Source organism: Columba livia, chromosome 24 (assembly GCF_036013475.1).
Source record: "Columba livia isolate bColLiv1 breed racing homer chromosome 24, bColLiv1.pat.W.v2, whole genome shotgun sequence".
Taxonomy (NCBI): domain Eukaryota; kingdom Metazoa; phylum Chordata; class Aves; order Columbiformes; family Columbidae; genus Columba; species Columba livia.
In genome coordinates, this window is record NC_088625.1 from 513,056 (window position 1) to 538,059 (window position 25,004).

The following is a 25,004-nucleotide window of genomic DNA, read 5'->3' on the forward strand; positions in this document are numbered from 1 at the left end:
CAGCCTAATAATAGAAACGCTCCCTTGCCATCTAAGCAGCATTTCGGCACTCAAGAGGGCTTAATTTCCCAACCAATGGGGGTTATTTAATCCTGAGATGTTACCCATTTCTCCTGATTAGAAATGCAAAGCAACTGGTGCTGGATGAAAGGCTGGAGAACAATGAACAATCAGGAGGCAGCAGAGAGGGGAGGGCGAGTGGAGCTACCAGATGGATAGACGGACCGATGGACAGATGGACGGATGGATGAAAACATGGAGCAGACCATAACCCTCCCCGGCAGCGCGGTGCTGAGCCACCGGCACAGCCAAAAACTGGGATTCTTGTCAGCATCACTCTGCAAAACTTCACATCTGAAGCAGAAACCAAGGGCAAAACTAATCAAAAGGACAGAGACGCTACGCCTGGAATGGGGAGGAAGAGCAGGGGCTGCGCTCACTGCTAAATTTAGTCTGATTTTCATCTGCCTTGAAAGTGTCGGCACTCAGCACGGAATAAAACAAGGTTAAAGAATGTGAAGTTGAAAGCGGATGTCTTAGTGTTTATCTACAAAAGCAGCACAACTTTTAACAGCATCATCCCAAGCGAGCGCTACGCAACCGAGCTGCCAATTTGCATAATGAATCGGTGCGTTCTCCTGTTCTGCTCCCGCTGGCGGAGCCGCCGCTTGTCCCGGTGTCACCAGCGGCCTTGCACCGCGGGACCCCCGGAACCAGCCGGCTGAGCTGACCGTGAGACGGCAGCGGTTCGGTGAGACCCGGCACGGCCAGTGCGCCACGGCAATAAACGCCGCTCCTGCCACCGTGCGGCTCCGTCCTTCCAGCACACGCAGACCTGAACCGGGCTTGGTTAAGCTTCGCTCCACAGCTGCTCCCAACTTTGACGGGAGTCTCCTGCACGTGGCTGCTGTCTTCTCTGCAGCACCTTTCACAGCACTGACCCACAGAAACCCCAAAGTCCTGCACTTTGGGGAAAACACTCCTCAAACAGACCCTAATAAGTGCAGGAAGGAGGATGACGTGGACCAAGAGAGCGCTGAGAGAGTCGGGTGCCCGAGCTCCGGTCTCGGCACCGGTGTTTGTTTTCAGTGGAGTAAAGGCCATGCTAATGTGACATTTTACTACCACCAAGAAAACCCAATACTGAAATCAGAACATAAATCAGGCACAAATATTCTGCAATCAGCCTCGCTTTCCACTCACCCTCCTTCATGCACCGAGGGGCTCCATTAACTTCTGTTACGCGTTGTAGGTTCGGCAGAGGGGCTGAAGCGGGTCCAGCCCTGCAAAGCTCATCGGGGCGGCTGCAGAAGAGCGGGGGGATCCGCGCTGGAGATACTGGGTGAAATCAAGACTGGAAGATAAATATCCCCAACTCTAACAGATTTATCTTGGCGCATTCCAAGTGCGAGGCGCTACGGGGAAGGGAGAACGACTTGAAATGCAGCATTGGCTCATAGTTGCGGTAGCGTTTGCACCAAAAATAACACCGCAAGCCGAACGGCTGGTTGGTAAGCGGCAAACACCTCCAAGGACAGACTGCACGTATACAGACCTTTAATGAGCAGGGTCAGCGCGAGCCGAGCTCTACAGCAGGGCCCCAAGGCTCACAACGGCCCCAGGCGGCGACTGCGGCGTCGCGGGGTCCCCAGACCGACGCCCCGCGGCGCGGCCGGGACGCCAGGGCCACGGGACAGAAAGACACCAGCACCGAGTCAGCGCGCACCGGAACACACGCAGCCCACAACAGGCTGTGCAAACCGAACAGCACGTTTGACAGCGTATCGGAGCTCGGCGCATTAATAATTAGCATTTCCTTTGTTCCGGATTCAATGAATTTACATCCTCCTTCAACACTGTTTAGCCAAAGCAAATAAAAAACAAGAAAATCACATTACTTTTCCCAATCCATACAGAACGATCTGGATATTCACGTTCAAATTTGCTGTCATGGATTAGCTGAAGGCAATTACTTGACTTGCTGAATTCTTTTACAATAATTTAAAAGGAGAACTCGAGCCTGTTCTAATAAGAAAAATGAAATCCCATTAGCTGCATCTCCAATGTATATTAACATTTCTTTTGTTTAGAAAGGTTAATATCCCCCAAATAAAGGAGCACAGGCTGCCTGTTAAAATAATTACATCGCGGCATTTCCGAAAGGTTGGCAGAGAGACACGGTTCCCAGCAAAGACACAAACAAACGAGCAGGCTCTTAAAACCACCCCGAGTTCAGCTCTGCCGAGCGCGGGGACCCGGCCGCACCAGCGGCTCCGGGAGGTTTAATCCAGTGGTGCCTTCTCCCTAAAGGATCCATGGGATCCATGGTGAGAATCGGTCTCTGCTGCCCGGGTGGCTGGAGGAGTTCTGACCTTCGGCAAAACATTCCCGAGCACCGAACCGCCGGGTTTCCTGCACGCGCGGCCCCGAAACCGCCCAACACACCGAGAAACGTCACCCGCACCCTCCACCCACCGCCGGAAACGATCGGGGCCTCTTCCCGCTGCTTGTGTAACCCACTCCCGCCGGGCAGGGCAGAGCGAGCGAGCGAGCCAGGGCGCCCCGCGCGGGGTCACCCGCCTGCAGCAGCGGTGGGACGGGGACCCCCCGGCTCTGCAGGGATCTAACGGATTCGCGTGGGGCCGCCTCCAAAATCACGTTTTGCTTCAGCGCCATTTGTGGATTCCTGCAAAAAATCAGTTCTCTTCATTGCCTGAAATATTTGCATATTTTAAAAGTGTTTGAAAAGCAACAAATGTTACAGCTTCCAAATGATTTTGGAACATGCACATATAATTAGCCCTGTCTAACAAATCTGCTCCTGACTGCAGTAGTAAACAAGTGAATTTAAGCCAAAGGCTGTTTCGGAGACATCAAATGTCAAGGTCTGCCTCCTGTTCTCACAGCCCAGCCGAAGCCTGGCAGGTTCCTATTTTCGTGGGGCTTATTTGCTTTGACTGCGCAGCGTCAGAGGAGAGGACGCCCTCAGTCCAGCGGGTTCGGCCCTGCGGTAAAGGCACCGCCCGGTTCACACGGCCCGCTGCGGTTGCTCCATTTCGGCAACGCTTCGAGGGGGCAGCAGCACTGCAAAAACCGCACCGAACGTCCCCAAAAGCCACCGCGAGCGGCGCCGTCCCTGCCCTCGAACCGGCGGGAAACAGCAGCTTCACCCGAGTCCGTTCAGCACGACGGCCCGAGGGCGCAACACCAACACGCTCCAGCGCAAGGGCGTCCGCCCCGAGGAGGAAAATCGACCTTTGCTTAGTGCCTGTTCCGCGGGACGGGAATGGAGGCTGCTCCATCCCAAAAGGTCGTGTTTGCATTTCGGGTAAACACAACGCTTTGTTTTTCCTCCCCATCCAATATGCTCAAGTGAGTCACATCTGGCCGACTCGTCACAAGACAGCGAAAGTTTTGAGGAAATGCTGTTCTGCAGATGTTGCTGCCTAAAAATAGCCCTCCAGAAGCGATAACAATTTTCCGGCTCAGTGGCCAAACCCAGCGCCCCGGGGCACGTATTGCCAACCGAGTCACCGCAGACGCGAGTTCAGCAACCCGCTCCTTGTCCCATTAGAACTTCTCTCTCACGCCTTCCAATCCAAACCAAGTCATTCCGGGCGCCGCCGCGCCGGCGCGAGGTTGGGAGAACAGGGCGAGTCCGGCCCGGCTGCGCAGCGGTTCTTACAGCCCCAGGTCGTCACCCAGCGAGGGATCATCACAAAGCTGAGACCTCTGCACGAGTACACAAATCTGCAACGCTCCTCAACCTTCAGCTTCCGAAGGAGCAATTTTCAGATGGGCTATCTGTAACAGAACCAGTTGTTCTCCTACAAACTCATCAGGAGAGGAAAACTGCAGATTCTGCATCCTGAGGTAGCTTCTTTGAAAGCTGCATCTTTAACAGAGGCGCAGGAAAATAATCATATTATAGTGTCAGCCAATAAATCCTGGGGGAGGAAAGCACAGACAAAGCAATTCTGCACACTGCTGGGGCTGCCTCTGCTCTTACTGACGGCACAAAAACCAAATGCGAACCACATCGGAGCGGCAAAAATAGGAAAAATATCTTCCGGAAAAAATTCTGTCAAATGAATATTGATATCGCTTTGCCACCCCAGTTAAAACTCCGCAAAGGATAAAAACACTTCAAACCCCGACGCGTTTGCTGTTGAAAACCCCGGCGTTCCAGGCTGAACCACGGCCGCCGGGCGGTGTTTGCACCGCGGGTTGTGCCGCTGGTCCAACCTGCACCCAGAACCTTCACGAGCTGGGACCCCCATCCCCCCCTGAAGAGAGGGAGGAAAGGGATTCTGCAGGAATCCATCGTCTCTTCCATCTAAAGCGGCCCCGTCCCTCCTGGCGCTGCTCGCGTGGGACGTGCCGCACACAGACCTGGGTTCAGCTCTTGAGCTCACAAGCCTGATAAACATATGGAGAGAAGATATTTCTTAAGTCTTGTAGAAGCACCAGTTTAACTGATGGAAAGAAGCAGATATTTTTTCTCACCACTGCAGAAGGAAAACATAAAAGAATAAAACAGCACACAGCAGTTGCTGCCCTCCAGGGAAGATGGATATTTGATATTCTGAGTATTTCTGGAGCAAAACTGCCAGAAAGCAGCATGGCGGTGCTGTGCACACCAAAGGAGGCTAGCCTGCACCCATCGCCTGCACCCATCGCCTGCACCCACCGCCTGCGCCCATCGCCTGCGCCCACCGCCTGCACCCATCGCCTGCACCCACCGCCTGCACCCACCGCCTGCACCCACCGCCTGCACCCACCGCCTGCGCCCATCGCCTGCACCCACCGCCTGCGCCCACCGCCTGCGCCCATCGCCTGCACCCACCGCCTGCACCCACCGCCTGCGCCCATCGCCTGCGCCCATTGCCTGCGCCCACCGCCTGCGCCCATCGCCTGCGCCCACTGCCTGCGCCCACCGCCTGCGCCCACCGCCTGCGCCCACCGCCTGCGCCCACCGCCTCGTCCAGGCAACGCGGGACCGTCCTAACGACTGTTAACGAGAGCACGAGGTGCAGAAACACGCCCCGCACAGAGGAAGCGCTGGACCCTCTCCGTGCCTGCCACATCCCGCGCTCCGTGCGGAGACAGATGGCCCAGGCCTCTATTAGCAGTGAATAATGAGACGAGAAGTGAAAGGTGCGGGATGCTACTTAACCTCGCCTCCCCCCAACATCGGAAGTCCTGAACTGTACAGCGTTTGATATTTTTGTGGTTATAAAGCACCAAGAGCAGCGGTAATCACAAGTTAGCTACGCACCAGTCATTTCGCTGTCTTTAAAACCAAACTTGTTCCTATTTTAGCCTTCTCCAAGGCTGGCAAAAGCCTCTGCAATGAAACGGTGTGGTTAAGAGGAGCAAGGCAGCGTCCCGCCAAGCGGAGCCGCGCCACACCGGCCACCCCGTCGTGCGGTATCGCCCACGGGCGCTGGAGCGGCCGTTCCCAAGGCCCCCCAGGCCCGGCCGGCACCTCGACAGCGAGGCGGCTGCAGGGGGAAAGGAAACCCGGCGCCCTGCACACGCACGGCGGAGCTGCCGAGCGGCGGGAACCGCGGCACGGAGCGGTAACGCGAGTACGGGAGAGTTAGAGCGTAGGCACCTTCCAACTTCAAAACCCCCAAGGAACGACCGTCCTGGCGCTGAAAGCCAAGAGACGGTCACAACCCATGGACCGCAGGACACAGCTCCTGCCTTTGCACATCGCGCTTTCCTTCACAATAAAGGGCTTAGGCACACAGGCTGAGCAATTCAAACTGGAGCGATGTACGTTCCCCAACCCTTCTGCACTCCAGCAGGGACCAGCGAGCGCAGGCCGGGCAGAGCGCTCACCCCCCCGCGCGCCAGAGCCGCGTCTGCAGAGCCACATCGGCCGCTCCGGCCCATCGCCGGCACAGCACGACCGGCACAGCCGCCCGCTCCACTCGGTACAGCCGGCACCTGGCTCCGAGATGTAAATCATCTGCAACTATTTACAACATTCTGCTCAAATTAATGGGCTATTTTACACAAAAGCATGTTCCCCGGAGCCACGTGCATTTGCAAACGTGCTCGCATAACCGGTTTGAGCAATTTGTACACAAAAATTTGGCAACATGATACGTTTACCTGGGGAATACACATCGTGTCTTAGATAAACACACATAACAGCCGCTCCCGCTGCGGATCCAGCGCCCCCAGCGCCAGGCGGTTCGACCGATCCCCAAGGCTCGCTGCGGCGCGCAGGAAGGTCGGGCCTGCCGTGGGAAACGGCCTTTTACCTGCGAGGCGCGCAGAGGCGCTCAGCCGCTTTCCGCAGGTTTAACGGCGTTTCTGGGATCACCGGGCACGTGGACAGCGCTGTGAATAACCTCAGGTGCCGTCCAAATCCACTGACACGAACGCCGCCCGCAGCATCCCCGCTGCCCTCTGCGGCCCGTGACACTAATCCACAGATCGGCTTCCTTTGGTCTGCACTAAGAACCAGCGGCTTACAGGAGCAACTCGCGTTTCTGTGGCAATGCTCAGGTTTGCAGGCACTGCACGAGCACAACGAAACCGGGGAAGCCACACGGTGAACATCCTCCCAAGGCATCGCCCTTCGCCCCAGAGACGCGCTTCTGGCGGACAACTGTTCACAGCAAAACTGAGTCTGGAAAGAAGAGCCGGCGCCTGTTATAACAGCATCACCAATATCACCATGTGTGGTCACCTTCTCAAATGGGATTCGGTACACACGTCACGCCCATGAAAAGACCAACTGGCAAGTGACCCCGGGCAGATCAGCAGGAGAGACGGGAATCGGCACCGCGTCCGGCTCGACCTGCGCGTCCAGGTGCCGCAGCGGAGACACCGGCGAGCAAACGCGTGCATACGCCTCCTCGAGGCATATACGCACACGTGTATATAAAGTAGGTATGTACACACACACACATTTTTAAACAGCGCAGGGCCCAGCAAGTACAGCAAATCCTTCCTTCAGGGCAAATAAAGCCTCCTGCAGGAGCAAGTTTCTTAAATCCCATTTGCCACAACAAACAAAGGCAAGAAATACCTTGTTACCCTCACGCAGACATTTACATTCCTTATTGTTAATTTAGAAAGGGAAACAACCTTTCTTTCCGGAAGATGAAATAGAGGTCTCGCTACATTAGAATTAGAGGTGTTCTGCATGTAAGACGCCTCCTAAATGCTGCAGTCAATATTAATGGGTCTTTAAGTCTCACAGGATTGGAAGCAAAAATTAATCCAGTTTAACAAAGTCCGAGGCCACAGTGCGCTGCTATAAACTCTTGGAAGTTCATCTGAAGGTAATAAATAATTTAACAAGGCGCTTCCTACCTGTTCCATACCAGACTACGAGAATGCCAAACAAATGTTTTTCTCTGCAGCATCTTCGGCGGCTGCTGCAGAAATTCCACTTCCAGGCAGGCTGACGTGCAACGCCAAGGTGTGAAGATGTGAAGACGTGCCCGGTCCTGCTCAAAGCATCTCCCGCTCACGCGTGTCCCACCGGCCGTCCCCAACGCCCCTTGTGATCCAGGCGGATCATTTCTGGTTTAACGTAGACTCCGGTGAAGCCAAATGATGGTCCCAGTGCTGGAACAGCAAGCTCAGCGCTGCAGGAGCCGGGGTGGCAGGTCTACCCCTGTACTGCCAGGTCTGGGCAGGAGCCCCGCCATCCTGCCCTCACAAGGGCCTTTTGGCAGTGGCCACAGCACCCGGGTTTTAGATGGATAAACCAACTCAAACCATCATTATACCACCAGAGGCTCCTCTTTCTGCTAAGCTGGTGTTTTGACAATAGCTTTTTTTACGAGACATTTGTCATTAACAAACTTTAGACAAGGTTAATGAAAGTTCTGTCACTTTAATGTCTAGCCTGCTTTAAATTACAGATGTCATCTGCCATGACTAAAGAAAGGGCACCGAGCAATAATACCATAAACTATCATCTCCAGGGACACACAGGTAATTGCATAGCTCATTAAAAAACTGTTTTAATTATTAATTGACCGTGTCAGAGTTGTCCTTTGAAGTCGGTTCTCATTTCTCCCCCGCAAGCCCTGTGGTTCCGGGCTGACCCGCACGGGTTCCCCGGCACCTCCGGGAGGCCACGGGACGGGACCCAGGCGTCCCCGCCACCCTCGGCCACGGGAACGGGGACTGAGAAACGGGCTGGAAACCCGTTACTGAGAACACACACGGTCGGATTTGGACCTTTTGCTCGGCAGGATTGTCCTCGAGCTGCCACCCCGGGAGCCCCGCGGCCAAAGGGACATGGGCAGGGCTCCGGGGACACGAATGGGCTGGGGTGGCTCTGCTGGACACGTCATGCACAGACACCACAGGTTAACACACCAACCAGCACCTCCAGAACAAACACCATCCTGCACAAACACGGCCCAAGGGGCACAGGTACAGAAACAGAACGCGGCACGTGGACAAGACACCCCACTGTGGCAACGCATCCGCACGGGGTGAAATACACGCACAGCTTGGCCATTGCCTTTAACAGCCGAGCGACAACACCCCGGGGAGAGCCCGGCACAGAACCGGCTCACGAGTACCAACCACCAGTGGGGCCCCTGCTCCTCCGGTACGGGAACCGACACATGGCGCCTGTAGCACCAAGAATCCAAGTGCCACAGGATGCAGATACCTCACCGAATGAGCCACGGCCACACCAGCTACTTACCCGTTCGCACGCGCTTTATTTAATTTAGCCTGCTATTGAATGCTAAATGAGATCAGGATTGTTACCTGGCTTTTCATATCTGTCGAAATGAGGACAAAATAGCTGAATGCACAGACTAGCAACAAGAATTTGGAAAGAAAATCGTTTATCTTCAATTATAGTAACCACAAGTGAGAAGAAAAACATATTAACCATTCACTCACCACAGTCCCTCCAAGGGCTGCGCCAGCACAGACGTCAAGCGTTCTGAGGATGGGAGTTTCCCCCCAGTGGGTTTTGGGGGTTATTTATCCTACAAATTTGGCACGAGGGGTAAAACGAGCACACACGACCATTCAAAACACCGTCCTGACGGGAAAAGCCACATTTTGGAAACACAGCCCTTGGTACTGGTACGAGCACAAGGCCTGTAGGGATGTGATGTGAACGGGAGGGTTCCCAAAACCAATGTGTTTATCTCAAAAGCACATCAGTCCCCAGCCGGCATGGCGCTGCCCCCAAACCCTTCGTACCCAGCTCTTGCTCAAGCCCTTTGCCCACTAACTGGGTCCTTCTTCACCAGCCGCTACATTCCCTTCTGTTCTGGGGACAATGCTGCTGAAATACGTTCACCATCCATCTTTCTTAATGTGCTGAATCTAAATAGAAGCCTCCAACCCAAGATTGTGTGTTTGATGGATAGCTCCCCTTCTCCTGCCGCTGCTGCTCCCAGAAACGCTCCAGAAAACCTGCACGATCGGCGCTTCTGGCAACCCAGCGTCACACGGCCTGGTACCGTACAGCACGATCAGAAACAGACTGGGGTGCGGGAGCTGCCGCGTCTGGACAGGGACACACGTCTGTGCGTCCGACGGGCCGGGGCTGCAGAGCCGGACCCGCAGAGCCGGACCCGCAGAGCCGGACCCGCAGAGCCGGGACCCGCAGAGCCGGACCCGCAGAGCCGGGACCTGCAGAGCCGGACCCGCAGAGCCGGACCCGCAGAGCCGGGACCGCGGTTTAACAGCCCCACCGCCCGCAGGTCCCAGCGCGAGCTGCGCGGCCGCTATAGGGGAATAAACACACCTCTTGCTCCTCAAACCCAGCGCAGGCGAACGCACCTGCCGTGTCACAGAACAGACGTACCCCCCAAAGTCCCAGGCAATTCCGAACAAAACCTTAGCTATGAAGTCAGCAGAGCTACTAAACTGGTTTATTGTGTTTAGATGCAAGATTCGGATGGCAAACAGGTATCACATTGGAACAAACAAAATCCATTAGCAATGGCACACGGTGCCAAGGGATGCACTTCTATACAGCGAATAGAATTTTGTTTCAGGAGAGCACCGGGGATGTTCTTGGTCACGAGTGGGTCTTTCCCCACCGCGGGGGCTCAGAGCGGCACAGTGTGCGATCCTCCGTTCCTCAGGCTGTCACACCCACGCGTTCCCCACTCTCCAAAGCAAACACCGTTTTCTCTTGCCCCCAGAGGCTCATCCTCGCTTCCACAGTACGGGCAAGAGAAATCTATGAGGTCAATGTCTTACATCAATTTTGCAGCTTCCCCCGGTCAATGAAATAGTTAATTATAGTTCTTCTACTGGCTTAATTCCGACAGAGGAGTCAACCACTTCATTTAATAATTTAGTTGAAACATGTCCACACGAGAACGCACTAATTCCTCATTCATTTTTCAAATTGAACCAGTGTAAAGGCTGCCAATAATACAGCAGCAGAAATGCAAACCCCCCAGAATTGACAGTAAACCAAAGTTAGTCGTTCTTTACAAATTGAGTATTGTCTCAGCGCTCTTGAAAGAAATCAATGTACATCGCTGCCTAAAAACTATTAACCTATCTGCGCAAGGCCGTAATAACGGAGCACGATTAGACATCCAATCCAGAGAACTCATCCACATGAACATAAGTGAAGGCATGTCCTGGGGCTGTCTCGCCAGAGCGGCAAATCCAGGTACGCTCGGAGTTTCACATCCTCATCCTCCTGAACAACACACGGGTTCAAACAGGCACCGGCGGGAGGAACCCGAAGGAGCGAAGACGAGGGACTTGTCGTGCCCCTGCTCCTCTGCCCATAGATCTGCTTCCCCGGGATTAAAGGAAGCCATCGACAGCAAACGCATCTTTCCGTATATCAGCCAAATATAGCACTGCAGTGAACTCGGTCACGAGTTCCCCGGGAGGCAGCGGCTGGCGGGGGAGGGCGCCGCGGTTACACAACCGGCACAGCCGGGACCGCGTCCTACTTTCCCGAGGTTCTGGTCCCGCCGCGGCCGTTGCGGCTGCCAGGCACCTGCGAGGGACGCTCGGAACGACGCCCCCGCAACGAGCGTGGAGTCCCGGCCACGGGGACCCCTCGGCACCTGCGAGGGACGCCTGGAACGATGTCCCCACAACGAGCGCGAGTCCCGGCCGCGGGGACCCCCCGGCGGCGCGGGCAGACCGCCCCGGCCCCGCGGAGGCGTCACGGCACTGCAGTTTTACCAGGATTTACAAAGCTGCCGTGTAAGTCACAGTAGGCTGCAGTCTAAAACCAACTCAGACAGCGCACGCTGCAAACGGAACAAAGGAAGAGCGGAAAAAAACAAGCAGACCTACTGCTATTTTTCTTTTGAAGTCGCGTATTTCTTAAGGCTAAGCATGAGACAAGATGCTCTGATAACAATACTTTTCCTTATAGCCTCTTTTTTAAGTCTATCTCCAGAGGGAAAACTCTTGTTTGTTAAAACCTAACACATGTGAAAAGCCATAACAAAGCACATAAAGAAGCGAAGGTTTAAGTTGCAGGCAGGACTTTACGGTTTATGGATCGCAGAAATCTGTACTTACTCATCTAGTATTACCAACCGCAAGGGGAAAATGATGCTTAAGCTCTTTAGAAGCGCCAAGGACAGGCAAATTGTTTAAACCAGAAAGGAAAGGTTCAGCACATGGTGTACAAAGCAGTCGAGCCCCTGCTTCAATTCCAGCAGCAAACCTGAGGTTCGAGAGCGAACCCCAACAGCACCCTGTCCTGCTCCCACGGGAGACCCAGGCGGTGCCACAGAGCCCTGGCGCGGTCACGTCCCGTCTTAAGCACGGGACGTTGGTCTGTCCACGGCGGGGAAGGAGCATCAGCACCCGCGGGGGAAACTCCTCCCTTTGGGAGCTGGGCCGCGCGGGCCTGGGCAGCACAACCACCGAGGGCCGCAACCGCCAGTGACCAATATCCCCGGTACGCAAGAATTTTCCATTTCACCTCATTACCATGACACACGATTCAGCTGGTATGTCTGTGACAGACAGTCAAACCTCTTCGCTACCTTCCCTCTGTTAATCCTGGCTTAATCCTCTTTCAAATTTTAGCTGCAGCTTTCGTTAATGAAAGTCTGATTTCCTAAGTGTGCAGAAAAGCATCATCTCGCAATCTGCTATCCCAGAGCCCCGCGAGCCCGCTCTCCGCAGGGCAGCAGTGCTGCAGCGCTGCCGCTCCGTCCTCATCGTGTGACACGAGGCACAGAAGAGGCTCCAAGAACCAACGTGTGACACCACAGAGCGTGACCAAGGGAAGGATCCCAGCGCCGCCGGGAGGGGCACAGCAGTGACCAAGCTGGAGCTCCACCGAGGGGCCGTGGTTCTGCACACCCAGCCGGGACGCAGCCACGCCACGGCCCCTTCCCTTCCACCCGCGGTCACCTCCCCGGCGCCGGGGTCGCTCCGTCCGCCCATAACCGCTGCCAGCAGGGCCCCAGCCCACGCCGCCCTGCCGTGCCACCCGGGTCGGTGGTTTGTGACAGGTTTCCATGGCAACAGCCTGACGACACCAACAGGAGCGGGGTTCCTGTGCGGGCGGAGCGGGAGACGGCGGCTGCTCAAACAAACCTCCTCAGTAATAGCTCTGGGAATTGAGAACATTACCGCCAAAGTAAATTGCTTTCTGTAAAAATGTTCTCCTTTTTTTGAAGTTTGCCCCCATGTGAAAGTCTCTAAGTCAGAACCTTAACATTATTTTAATGTACTATTCTGTATTTAATAATCTCCTGCTTCAGACACTAGTCTGTTACCATGGGAATGACAGCCGCACAAATACAGGATTATGGCTATCAAGCAGAAGGAGAAGAGAAATTATGAATAAGCCAGTTATGCTCAATAATTAGCAACTATATGGAAAAACTCAACATCATGAATTTAGATTGATGCATTTATCTCCATGTTTGAATACAACGACGAGGGTGTTACTGCTCCAAAATGGGATTCTAGCACATCACACGAGTATTTCTGACTAAATGGGTCCTGCTCGCCACAGTAATTGATCTCGCTCTGCTCCCGATTTTCCCCCCTCTCCACACGCCTGGAGCCTCGTGAGCCGGCGGCTGCCGCCAAACGCCAACCCCGAGTGGCACCTGCAGCCGAATGCCGGCTCGTTTCACCGGTTCTTGGTCAAAGAGACACTGGAGCCTCCGGCACCCACCGCAAGACGCCCGTGCTGTCCTGGGGACGGCCCGGCCGTGTAACGGGAGGACAGCACCCCCGCGGGCACGCGGCCGTGTAACGGGAGGACAGCACCCCCGCGGGCACACGGCCGGGCAGGACGCACCCCCTCCAGAAACAGTCACTTGCCAGCCCATGCTCTTTATCCACTAGAGATACCTTCCCCTTTGCATATCTGTTGTACTAAAACTCCCCTTCCAGCACGTAATTCCCTCTACTCGCTTTTCTTATTAGATAAGACAAAAAGTATTCGGAGAATCCGATCAGAGAGATCTCGTTTTCTCCAGGCACGCCTGTGCATTTAGTTCTAGATTAAGCGCTATTTAAAAAGCCCCTCCTGTCTCCTACCTCGCGCTGCCTTCCACCACCACACTGGAGCACGCTCCCAGGCCAAGGGCTGGGCTGTATTTAAGCGCCACCCTCACAGAGCGACGCTGGGGAACACGGCCCAGCACGTCGGGCACAGGAACGGCGCGGGTGCACGGGTGTTGAGCGCAGGGCTGGAGGGGAGCCCGAGTCCTTTCCTCACCCACGCGGGCCAGTCCCGGCCAACCCCGAAACCTGCTCACGCATTTTTTCAGGTTTTTTCAGTGGCTGTTCCCCCATCCTCACTGAGCCAACACGCATCTTACGATTTCCAGCGTCCGCGCTCGGCAGCTCCCCGGTGCAGAACGTCATCATGCAAATGATGTGGCTGAACACGCTCACTTACCTAAAGAAAACGGGGAAAACACAAGATTAGCACAAATGTAGCGGCTAAGATACAAAAACCTGGAAAAGAGAAGTTTAATTCTGCGTGTTTACTCTGCAATACAGAACTGCAACGCTGCAACACCCCCAGCACGCGGTGCCGCGAGGGAACCGCGTGTGCAGCTCCTCGGGGACACGCCAGGACGGTGTGACACCGAGACACGGCCCGGGGGCAGCGACGGCCACGGGGAGGGCGGGTTTTGGTGATGGGTGGTGAGCCCTCCTGCCTCTGCCCTTCGCAAACCACCCAGCGAGAGCCTTGACCGAGCTGCTGCAGCCCCGCGCGGCCCTGGAGCACAGCACAGGCTCAGAGACCCCGAAACAACCCCTGAGGTCTTGTCATTTACACCTACACACGTTAGCACAGGGATCGCATGAAAAATACTTCTCCACTCACTCCTACGACGTTAACACTCGGAGCATGAACTTCACTGCGCCCGAAGGAAACGGTCCGCTCTAATTCTTCCCCCGGGTAGCTCGGCGCCGGAGCGCAGACAGCGAGCTGTGCTCCCGCGTCACAGCCCCCGACGGGCTCTGGGACCGGCGCGACGGAGCTGGGACGCGGCTCCCAGAGAGAGAGGAAAAGGTGCCGCTGTCCCGTCCCGAGCCACACGCACAGAGATCAACACGAGACCGAGTGGACACGAGAAGCTGCCTGGGTAAAACGTTCCCTTAACCAGACTGCAAAGCTGCACGTGTTTTGTTCTGCTGGGCAGGAGGAGCACGACCGAGAACCCACCGGCCGAGCTTTGTCACGCTGCGATTACACAGCTAATTGTTGCACATTAATAGCACGTCAGCCTGGAATTACAGCTTATTCACGTAAAACTAATCAAGGGAAACCGGCGTATTTACATAAAAGTTGTAATGAAAAGTATAATGATTTCACTAACAAGACGTGGATAAGAATGCGTATCTGTGACAAACACTTTGTGTGGAGAAGAATGGAAAACGATTTTCTTTCCTGAAGATTATTTCAGGCCCATTTAGCACAATCTGTAGCACTCCGCTGATGTGCAGTATCTTATACACATCAAGTCATATCTGGATAATGTTCCTGACTTCAAATAAAATTTCATTACTATATTTAGTCATAGAACGGTTGGAAATGGTTGCATTGTTGAAATTAATAAAACTTGGAATTTGTGAAGTATTAGGCGATCCCAGTTTTCCCCCGTGCCGCCGGAACACCGCGGTGGCTCCGTCCCGGCCCCTCGCACCGCCGTTCACATTACAGCTTAATTCTCCCCCATAAAACAAGCAATTAGGAATAAGCACAACTGCCTGGGAGCTCCCGGGGCCAAAGATAAAAATAAATTGGCTTTTATAAATTCGCCGTTTTGCAATGGTAAAACAAAAAGCAGCGCTAATTATCAATAATTCGTCAGCTCTAATTGAGGCGGCGCTGCCGGGTCCCCGGCGCGGGGCAGCTGAACCTTCCTCGGCCCGGCGGAGCTGCGGGCGCCGCCTCCCCAGCGCAGGAAGCAGCAGCCAGGCAGTCCTTGGGTTTAAAAGGCTGATTACATGTTATTCCATATGGAAAGCATCCTCAATTTCTCACTTCTTAAACGTTATCTCCTTTGCAATTACAACCTCTGCGCATCTTGTCTCATCGCACCTACTCATTACCGAGTGCGGCTACTTAGGAGCCGCGTTACCGAGGTAAACAGAGAATTTCCGATAAGAGGCGGCGGAATGAGCTTGCGCTTTGTATTCAGGTACGTAATTCTGAAATCTCTATTGTAAAGGCAACAGCTGTACCGAACATCTGGAGAACCTGACTGTCTCAAAGCACTTCCAGGGCCGAGAGGAAACTTGCCGGTCTCTCCACTACGGTGTCTAGGAGTCCAACAGCCCTCATTCGCCCCCTCGACAACACACGGTCAGACTCGGTCCCGGCTCCTTGGCTCCCCAGGCTGATGTGCGGTCCCCCGAGGGTGAGCTGGCCAGGCCCCGGCGCCGCGGGTGCCGACGGCGGGCGAGCGCGGGGGCGCAGGCGCCGCAGATCTGCAGGAGCACGTCACCTGCGCCAGGTCCATCTCGCGTTATCCGCTGCTCCACCTGCCACGCTGGTTAAACACCGCAGCTCTGGCACCTTCTGAGAACCGAGCAGAGCATTAGCAGCGTTTGCAGGGAACGCCGGGGCTTGCAGGCGCTCTCAGGTACTGCAAAGCTGCCACAGCCGAGAAATAAACTCCTTTCCAGCCCATCTTTGGTCAGTCCTTGACCACCTCCCCGTTAATCCCAGGAGCAAAGAGGTGTGAAACAATACAAACCATTCCTGCTTTTGCCGAACAAAATAACGGAGCCTTGCGAGGCTGTGAACGTGGAACGAGGACCCTCCGACAACCTCCTGTGTTTGTGTTGTGCCCGTTACCTGTTATGAAACTGTGCGTATAATCTAACTGTTACTTCATCAAGGGAGAATTTAAACATGACATACCAGTAATTAAACTACAGGAGAGCCTGGCTAATTCACATCAATGATTAAGAGCCACTGCAGACTAGCAAATTTTACAAGCGAGTGAACATGCAATAAAAATCTCGCTCATTTATTTTGACAAGTGTCACTTCACATTAAAGGTACGCTGCACCGTGAAGCCCAGCGCCGAGCACAACTCTGCTCCCGGCCCGGCGCCCCAGCAAGTCCCGCGCTCAGCAAAACCGTGCTCAGCGTGGACCAGGAGAGCGGGGGACGCGCAGGACGGCGCTGAGGACGGGACCCCGCGGCCAGGGGACCCCGCGGCCAGGGGACCCCGCGGCCAGGGGACCCCGCGGCTCGCCGTGCACAGAGACACCGCCTTGTATTCCTGACATGGGCATATGGAGCACATACTGCTCCTGGTTCGGGAAGGGCACCCGCATCACAACCTGACATTTAGAGATAACTGCCAGTGATTCGCTCCTCTCTTCATTATTTACACCTCACCCCCTCGCCTCCCACGTCCTTCCCGGCAGCGGGCTCCCTCGTTTGTATCTGGGCGGCTTGGAGCGTGGAGGCGGATGGGCCGGCGTGGCTGTGCCGCACGATGCTCCGGCTCAGCCAAAACACCGGGGCCGGGAGCCAAGAAACGCGGCCGTCACCGTGACAGCAGATGGGGGCACAGACACGTTATTGAGGCTGACATGGAAACGTTGCCAACAACGAGGCCTGCGCCCCGGGAATTATTTTGTACTTCAGGAAAGTGTCCAGTCTCCGGAGAGCTGCCCCGGCTCTCCCCACCCGCTCCCCCACGCGCCCCGCGCCGAACCTGCCAATGCCGGCAGCAGAGCTCCACAACGCCAACCCGGTCCACCGAAACAACCCACGCGGTGCTGCCGCCCGAACGAACCGCACGGCTTCCATCAAGCACTTTCATACCCGTGTACTCGACAGCTTCAGAGACCGTTTGAAAAGAAATCTGTTACAGGAGCCCTGCCAACCACAAAAAGGGCTTGTGACTCCAAAGATCAAATCTGGTAGCAAAAAAAAACACTTAAACATTTTTCCGCAAGCCATTTGAAGTCAACAGTTCAAAAATTAATATTTTTACATGCCTGCTCTCAGGCAGATGCCCCGAGGTGATTCTCTCAGCCTCTCTATCCGCAGCTATCTCCTCGTAACACTTCGCCTTCCTTGCAGTCTGCATCCAGGCAATTAACTTCAAAATTTAGCTACAGGCACGGGCTGCGTTGACAACAAACAGCGCGGCTTGGGGGAGCAGACACGGGGGGGCAGGCGGGACGGGGCGGGGGGGCAGGCGGGACGGGACGGGCGCACCGAGGTGCTCACAGGTCAATGTCCTCACTGCGCTCCCCTTTGGTCCCCCCGGGAGCTCCAGGTTTAAGTACCCGCAGCATCAGCATCTCCATCAGGACACAGCCCCCACCCCATCCAGCACCTCCATCAGGACACAGCCCCCACCCCATCCAGCACCTCCATCAGGACACAGCCCCCACCCCATCCAGCACCTCCATCAGGACACAGCCCCCCACCCCATCCAGCACCTCCATCAGGACACAGCCCCCACCCCATCCAGCACCTCCATCAGGACACAGCCCCCACCCCATCCAGCATCTCCATCAGGACACAGCCCCCCGCCCCGTCTGCTTGTACATGTGCGCAGGATGACGCGGTTACATCAGACAGATAAAACACGCGGGAGCCGATGCCCTTTCGTATGGCAAAGCCCCGCTGCCCCATTTGGCACCTTCTGTTTGCAGGGTACGTGATAACATTAAGTCTTGCAAAGTATTCCAAGTTGTTTTCAAAGGGGTGAAAATAGAATACAGAGGCGATCACCGAAAGGCTTAAGCCTGAGGCCTGCCAGAGGAAAATAATAATTAAATAAAAAAGGATTAACCATCTTTGTTGGCAATTCAAGAAAATTAGTAAATGGAAAAACAAGACGCGTTTCCAGCCTTTAACCCAAGAGGAATAAACTGTGTGTCTCTTGCAGTGTTTCCGTCGCTCTGTCCGCCCAAAGCAGCCTCCCGTATCCAAAGCCCGTGGCTGGGACCAGGAGCTGATTCTGACCGCACCATGACCACGGCTCAAAGTTTGGTCTCGCTCGGGGCTGCCCATGAATTGCAAATGCGGGGTTGCCACAGAAACTCCGCGGGCTGCCACGCAGCGTCAGGCAGCACCGCGCTCATCTTTTCCATCTTGTTTGCTTTGCATCAGAGCTCTTTAAAGTCCCCGTGGCATTGGTGCTCGGCACAACGGCTCCCTCCGCGCAGTTATTCTCGTGCAGTGTCCAAGCCGCAGTGATTAATCATTCCTGCTTCCTCGGCTGACATATCGAGGAGGGGAAACGACATCCTAAATGAGCAGAGCTGATTACCTGGGAAAGCAATTCTTCAAGATAGCACAGCTAACTAATAGCTCCATCTGCTACAAAAACACCTTCCTGAGCCCCAAAGTGGTGTCAGGACACAGCTCACGATTGCCTCGCACCTGCCAAACCCAGAATGGTTTGTCACAGCGGCCACAGAGCTGCGGGAGCACGGCCCGTTCCTCCGTGTCACCCGGAACCGCAACCGGGTCTGAGGCGACCGCTGACCCTGGAGAAACAGCTCCGTGCTGCACATCAGAGCTCTAGCCACAAAGGCCTTTTGTGTGCTGTCGCGTGTCCCCGGTGCCAGGCGGGCCGAGGAGGATCCAACCCACGAGCTCCTCGATCGGTAACAACAGAGCTCACGTTCAGGAGCTCCAGCTCCGTGCACCAAAAGAGCCACCGGAACAAGTCGCAGGGGGGACAAACGGATATTACAGACTTCTGCAGTCAATTAACAACACGTTGTTACCAATTCTACCCAAGACACACTAACTTTACAGATTCAGAACTGGCACAGATAGTAAAGCAGCAGATGAACAAATTGGGTTTTCAGCGGCACTGGCCGGAGCTGCTGCTGGGCCGGGGACCCTCCCCGTCTATTCATTCCCTTTTATAAGTTTGTTGACACTTAATCTCACAACTTGGTTGAGCTGAGACAGTTTCACACCCTGGCAGCACTTTCCCAGTGCACCGTGAACAACACGTCCCTCCAAGACCCACCGAGCACCCCCGGGATCCCCCGGGACCAGCTCTGGGGCTCCTGCTCTGCCTGATCCTCCAAGGAGAGCCAGGTCACCAAGGCCAAGCTTAACAGAGCTTAACAGAGCACCGCAGGAGAGTTTAACAACGATCTGCAGATCTTTTCTGTACCTACAATTACCCACTTATCCAGGGCTCCTGGAACAAACCTTGCCACGCGTTAAGCTGGAGGTTTGATTATTGAGGTGGGCACACACCAGAGTCCCCAAGGAGCCGCAGCTATTCCCATTTTAACAACAGGGCTTTCAGTCTGGGTTTGCTTTGCCATTTTTTTTAGGTTATTAGGAGAAGAATTCAAGGGAAAAACCCATGAAGCAACAAGCTGGTCCTGGAAATCCAGGTGTGGAGGCTTCATCGCGCTAACACACCGAATTCCGCCACGAGACGGCGCTGGGTGAACCAGCGGTTGTGTTCAACAGCCGGTCCCGGCACAGTCTCACCAACGCCACCAGAACCGGGGGCACCCGAGCGCTCCTCGCGGCGATTCCGACGGCCGCGGCCGCCACCCGTCGGCAGCAACGGCTCCGGACCGGAGCGCCCAGAGATGTGCTGGCTGTGCTTATTTATTGCATTTGCAAAACAAGTAAATTACCATGGTATCGAGCTGAATGATGGAAGTTCAATCGCTGGAGAAATTAGCCCATTAAACGGAGAACCGCAAGACCACAATCCCAGATTTGCTTGGAGTGCACTTCCAACCTGATTTAATAACCTCTTTGTGCGAGTTGCTTCTTATTTGAAAGGGAGCGAAGGGCTGTGAGCTTCTGTAATTAATACAGGGAAACTGCACAGGCAAAAGCGTTCTCCTAAAATTGCTTTGCTTCTATCTAAACAAATCTGTTGTGCTTCCCCCTGCCTTGGAAGGCGGGAGAAAAATGCCTCAGGAGCAGGGATTTCATAATTCCATTCAAAAGTCACCGTTCATGTGTTGTGCTGTTGACAGCTAATTAAGTTCTCCCGAGGTAAAATAAATGTAATGTTTTAAAGTTGCTTCCTTGTTGTAAAAACCTTGACTGATACTTCACTGATGCGTTATTAATCAAGGGAAAACAATTAGACGGGTATTTGAATGTGCTTAAGCCAGAACCCCAGCAGCGCCTGCAGCCTGTAGGTGGGTCCCTAACCGGGTCTGGGTTTAACTGCGCTCAGTCCTGGTCCAGAGAGCCCCGGGATCCGGCACAACGGTGAAACCTCCCGCAAAGGGCATTTCCCAGCACAAACCTGCCGTTCCCAGCCACCTCCAAACCAACAAAGCTCTGGTCCCACAAGTTCTCCTCAATAACACCTCAATTCAGAGCAATTTGGAGAGGTTCGTTTATTCCTTCATATTCCTATGGCCAACACCATTTCACGCGCAATGCGCGAGGCAGCTACCACAGCAGCTGACACCTATTACCAGCTAGACCCAAGGAGATTAAACTAAAGTAATGATTTGAGCAAATAAACATTTCAAGCCAAAATTGCCGGACACCTGAACGCAGCCCTCAAAGCACCATTCACCAGACACATCTGTGGGCTGGCTTTGAAAACGTACACAGGGAGGAGAAAATGCATTGAGCTGCATCTCGCTGTAAAACCCCCGAGGCACTATCCAACAGCACGTCCGCAGCCGCTGCCGCAAAGCGCCGGTTCTTCGCCTCCCGCAGCGCGTGCGGCCGGTATTTCAACGGCACACGTTCCCCCGCGCGGCACGGACTATGGGGCACCAGGAGCGGAGCCGCCAGCCCAAACGAGGCTCCAATGGGGCCCAGCCTGGCTAAACCCCCGCTAGGGCTTAGCTGGTCCAGACTGCTGATCCTCCTCCACTCCACCAAGAACCACACACCAGAAACCAGCCCGGCGCAGGATGACGAGACCAAGGGCAGCGCTTTGCCGGAGCACCGCACCGGGGAAAGCTTCTGCAAACAAAAAGAAACGTGTTTACTCCCCCAAGCCCAGAGAACCCGTGTCCTCTTGGCAGCGGTGGTTTTCACGTGAACCGGCCAAACGGAGTTTGAGGCCTGCGGGAGGGTTTTGGTGGGCTGGTGGAAGCGATTGGGCTGCAGGCTGGTTTTGAAGTTCCCTGATTTGCTCAGATTTCCCCTGAACTGACCTACAACAGCAAAGGGGAGAGGGAAGAACTCGTGCTCATTTTCTCTAGTTTACTGCTGTCAAAGGCACCTTAAAAGCTTTCAGAGAGATTTTTCCTCTCGCTTTCTTTGCCCGTGTTGTAAATTCAGGTCATGCCTGCATTTGAAGATTATCAAAAGGCAAACTGGAGAGCGTAGTCTCTCCAGAAGCGGCAGCGGCTGCGTTTTGATGTGCCGGGGCCCCGCGGCAGCGTCACCACCAGGAGCGGCCGCCGTCCCCACCGCTCCAACACCACAGATCCCTCAGCTGGGGAAGAACCGCGGGACCTGCCCAAAATGAAACGTCCTGCGAGGATCAGAAGGACAGAAGACATCGCTACGGGCTCACTGCACCGAGTGCGCAACGCCGGGAGCGCCCGGGCACAGCGGGGCTGCCGGGGCCCGGCACTCCCGCCATTCCAGCTGCAAATCCCAGATAACAGCCCCCAAACCGAATCACAGACAGCCCTAAAGGAGCCCGAACTCCCCTCGTGTCCCACGCGCTGCTGCGAGCTGCGCACAGAGCACGGGGGATCCTCTGCCCTGAAACACTCCGCTATTTTAATAGGATTACGTCTGAGATTGACAGTGTTTGGAACAGTCCCTTGGACTGACGAGCCTGCCAGCACTCCAGATAAGTAATTTGAAAGCGAAGATCTCTTCAGTTTAAGTGAGTAACTGGCAAAGAGTCAGTTCCCACCCTCCGCAGTTTTAGTCACAACACAAAGTTTTGGGGACGAGTTCCCAGCCTCAGCAGTAAAACACTGAACACGGCCTTACACATCCAACCTTCCCCATAGACTTCTAGTGAGCCTGTTGTTAGAGACACACAAACACGAGCGCAGAGGAGCCAAAAGCTGCCTTCCCCAGACCAGCACCGCTCGCATCGCGTGTACACAGCGCGGGTTATTGACTGAGCGGGGAGGGAATTAATAAGAAAGCCATAACTGCTATTTACATAAAGCCTGACATACCCAAAGCTCTGTGCAAACAGGAATCCTTCACCGCGCTCCGAGAACGGCAGAGCGCTGCTGTCCGCACCGCAGAGACGGCTCTGACGGCTCCTGTGAATGGGGCTCCATCGCCTCCCGGGCACCAGCGCTCTCCTCTCCCAGTTCCTCCGGTTCCCCAGCCACCCTCTGGAACACACACTCGCTGAATAACAGCATCGGCGCTGCCAACGGCTCCCAAAGCCTTTTCTGAGCTTTTTCCCTTGAAATTCAGCTTCCTGGCACCCCAGGTTGTGAGATACAACCGAGATAGGGGAAAAGCCGCCGCCCCTCGCACAGGCTGCGGCACTTCTGAAAAGGCAATTTAATGCTCGCTTTGTGTTCAAGCTGGGGGAACCAAACAGAGGCAAAGAAACATGTACAGGCATTATCACGCTGGCCAGCAACCAAAAAGGTAATTAAAAACCTCCCCCCGAACAGGTGGTCAACAAAAACCGCTATTAATGCCTTTGATTGCCAAGCAGACGTCTCTGAGCGTGCCCGCTGTCGCGGCAGGTCCCTGGGATCCCAGCGCGTTCCTGCCCTGACAAAACCCATCGATCCGCGGGTCCCGGCGCGGCTGGAGGTGCCGGATGGGGACGACGTGCCCGCGGGTCTCGTGGTGCCGCACGGAGCCAAAGCTCCTGCTACCGCCAAGCCCAGAAACAGAGGCGGTCAGGGTTGGTGTCAGCAGGGAACGGGCGCCCCAAAGAAAAGAGGGGGACGAGTGAGCTGAGCAGGGGCAGAGCTGCCGGCCAAGGTAAAGGAAACGCCAGCCCGCTCAGAGTCCGCGGGCACGGAGCGATCGGCGCTGATTTATGGCAAAGCCGCTGTCATTGCAGCGCTCGAGCTTTTAAGGAAGAGCTCTATTAAAAGATTGCTTTTAGCATCAAATGTAACCGGAGATACACTTTTTTCTTGTCGAGGGCAGCAAATCGTCCACATCATTTTAGGCCTCTGTAGTCAACATCCTAAAAATACACGCTTCTCCAGCAAATCGCGTTATCCTGAACGGCGTTTGCCGAGCTCTCCTGGTCCATGGCCGCGGAGGGCGCCAGGAAAGGCGCCGCGGCCAGGTCAGCATCGCCGCTGCGCGCGTCCCCAGTCCCGCCCCGCGGTTCCACAGCGCAGCCCCCTCGCGTGCCCGCACCAGGGGAGTTTCATTTGTTCGGATGGATTTTTTAAAAGGAAGCGTACTTTACTCCAACACCGCCACCTTTGAAGCCTGCCCGGTGTTAAAAGGCGGTTTATAACATATTCACCTCGCAGGCGCTTTGACCATTTTTCCTGCCATTTTCCAAGGGCCAGCGCATCGGCACCTTCCACGCGACGCTACCGGCAGCGCTCCGTGGCACCGCTGACTAATACACGCTAAGCTGAACGCGACGCACTGAAATAAACCCGCAAGACACCTTTATTGAAAAGTGCATATATTTTAATAATCCTCCTACAACTTCATACCAGGGCTTTCTCTTAAACAGCACTTTCAGCAGCTTCGGGTATGGTAGATATAATAATCCTGAACCCAGAACTGCCAAGAGTAACAGTGGGACTGGAAAACAGAATCAGGTGTGAACTTCTGCACTGCAAAACACTGAAATAACGCAGCCTGCCATTAGCTGTAGTTTCCCATTCATCGCAGTGCCATTACACAGAGAAATCCCTTGTTTATTCTGGGGTGGGCTTATCCATGCATTTATCATTCACGCAGAACGTTGCTCTCACAGCATCAGATTCAAGGGATGCCAAGAGCACGAGGTAACTGCCCCACGAACCGTCGCCCCCTCCCCACGGCTGGAACCGCGGCCCCAGGAGAACGGAACGTGCAGCTCGGCCGGGGTGTCCCACGGTGACCCGGCCGCCCCGAAGGACCCGCACAAACGTCACGTCATCTGCAACGCACGCAATCGGAAATAACCTTAAAGACGCGGAAATCCCGCATCACCAGATGATGTGACACAGGGGACGAGAACACTCAGATCCAAACACTTGGGTGAGCACTAGAGCGTCCTGAAGCGATGATCGGTGTTGCTTTCTAAGGAAAACACTGAGAGCAACTGGCAAAGGCTGATAACGCTTAAGCCTGTGTACGGCAGCAATGCGCCCAGTGACAAGAGGCTGTGCCAGGCTCCAAATCACAGCTGTGCCGCAGAAACCGCTGCTCTGCCAAGCTGCGCAAACCCGTCCACACGGCCCTAAGGCGATGGGCACCGCGAGCAGAGCGAGGCCACTGCCCCCAGCACCCCTGACGCCATCTCAGTGCTCCCAATGCCACCTCAGTGCCCCCAATGCCACTGCCCCCAGCACCCCCAATGCCACCTCAGCACACCCAATGCCACTGCCCCCCAGCACCCCCAATGCCACCTCAGCACCCTCACATGGGGAGGGTCTGAAATCCCGCGCTCAAGGTGTTAGACACCAGTGCC

The 25,004-nt window shown here is 55.0% G+C and overlaps 1 protein-coding gene across 10 annotated transcripts in view; it reads right to left on the reverse strand.

Annotated features, from left to right (window-relative positions):
• Nucleotides 1-25,004, reverse strand: part of CADM1 (cell adhesion molecule 1) — a 101,498-nt gene that overhangs the window by 60,724 nt on the left and 15,770 nt on the right. Inside the window, exon 1 of one of the 10 annotated variants that reach the window (XM_021285195.2) lies at nucleotides 13,788-13,862. The exons of 8 other annotated variants lie outside the window; for them this stretch is intronic. In XM_021285195.2, coding sequence (XP_021140870.1) covers nucleotides 13,788-13,836 — 49 coding nt within the window. In that variant the 5' untranslated portion in view covers nucleotides 13,837-13,862. Of the gene's footprint in view, nucleotides 1-13,787; nucleotides 13,863-25,004 lie in introns of those variants that run through there. One more of the 10 variants, XM_065040140.1, reaches the window with a different exon arrangement.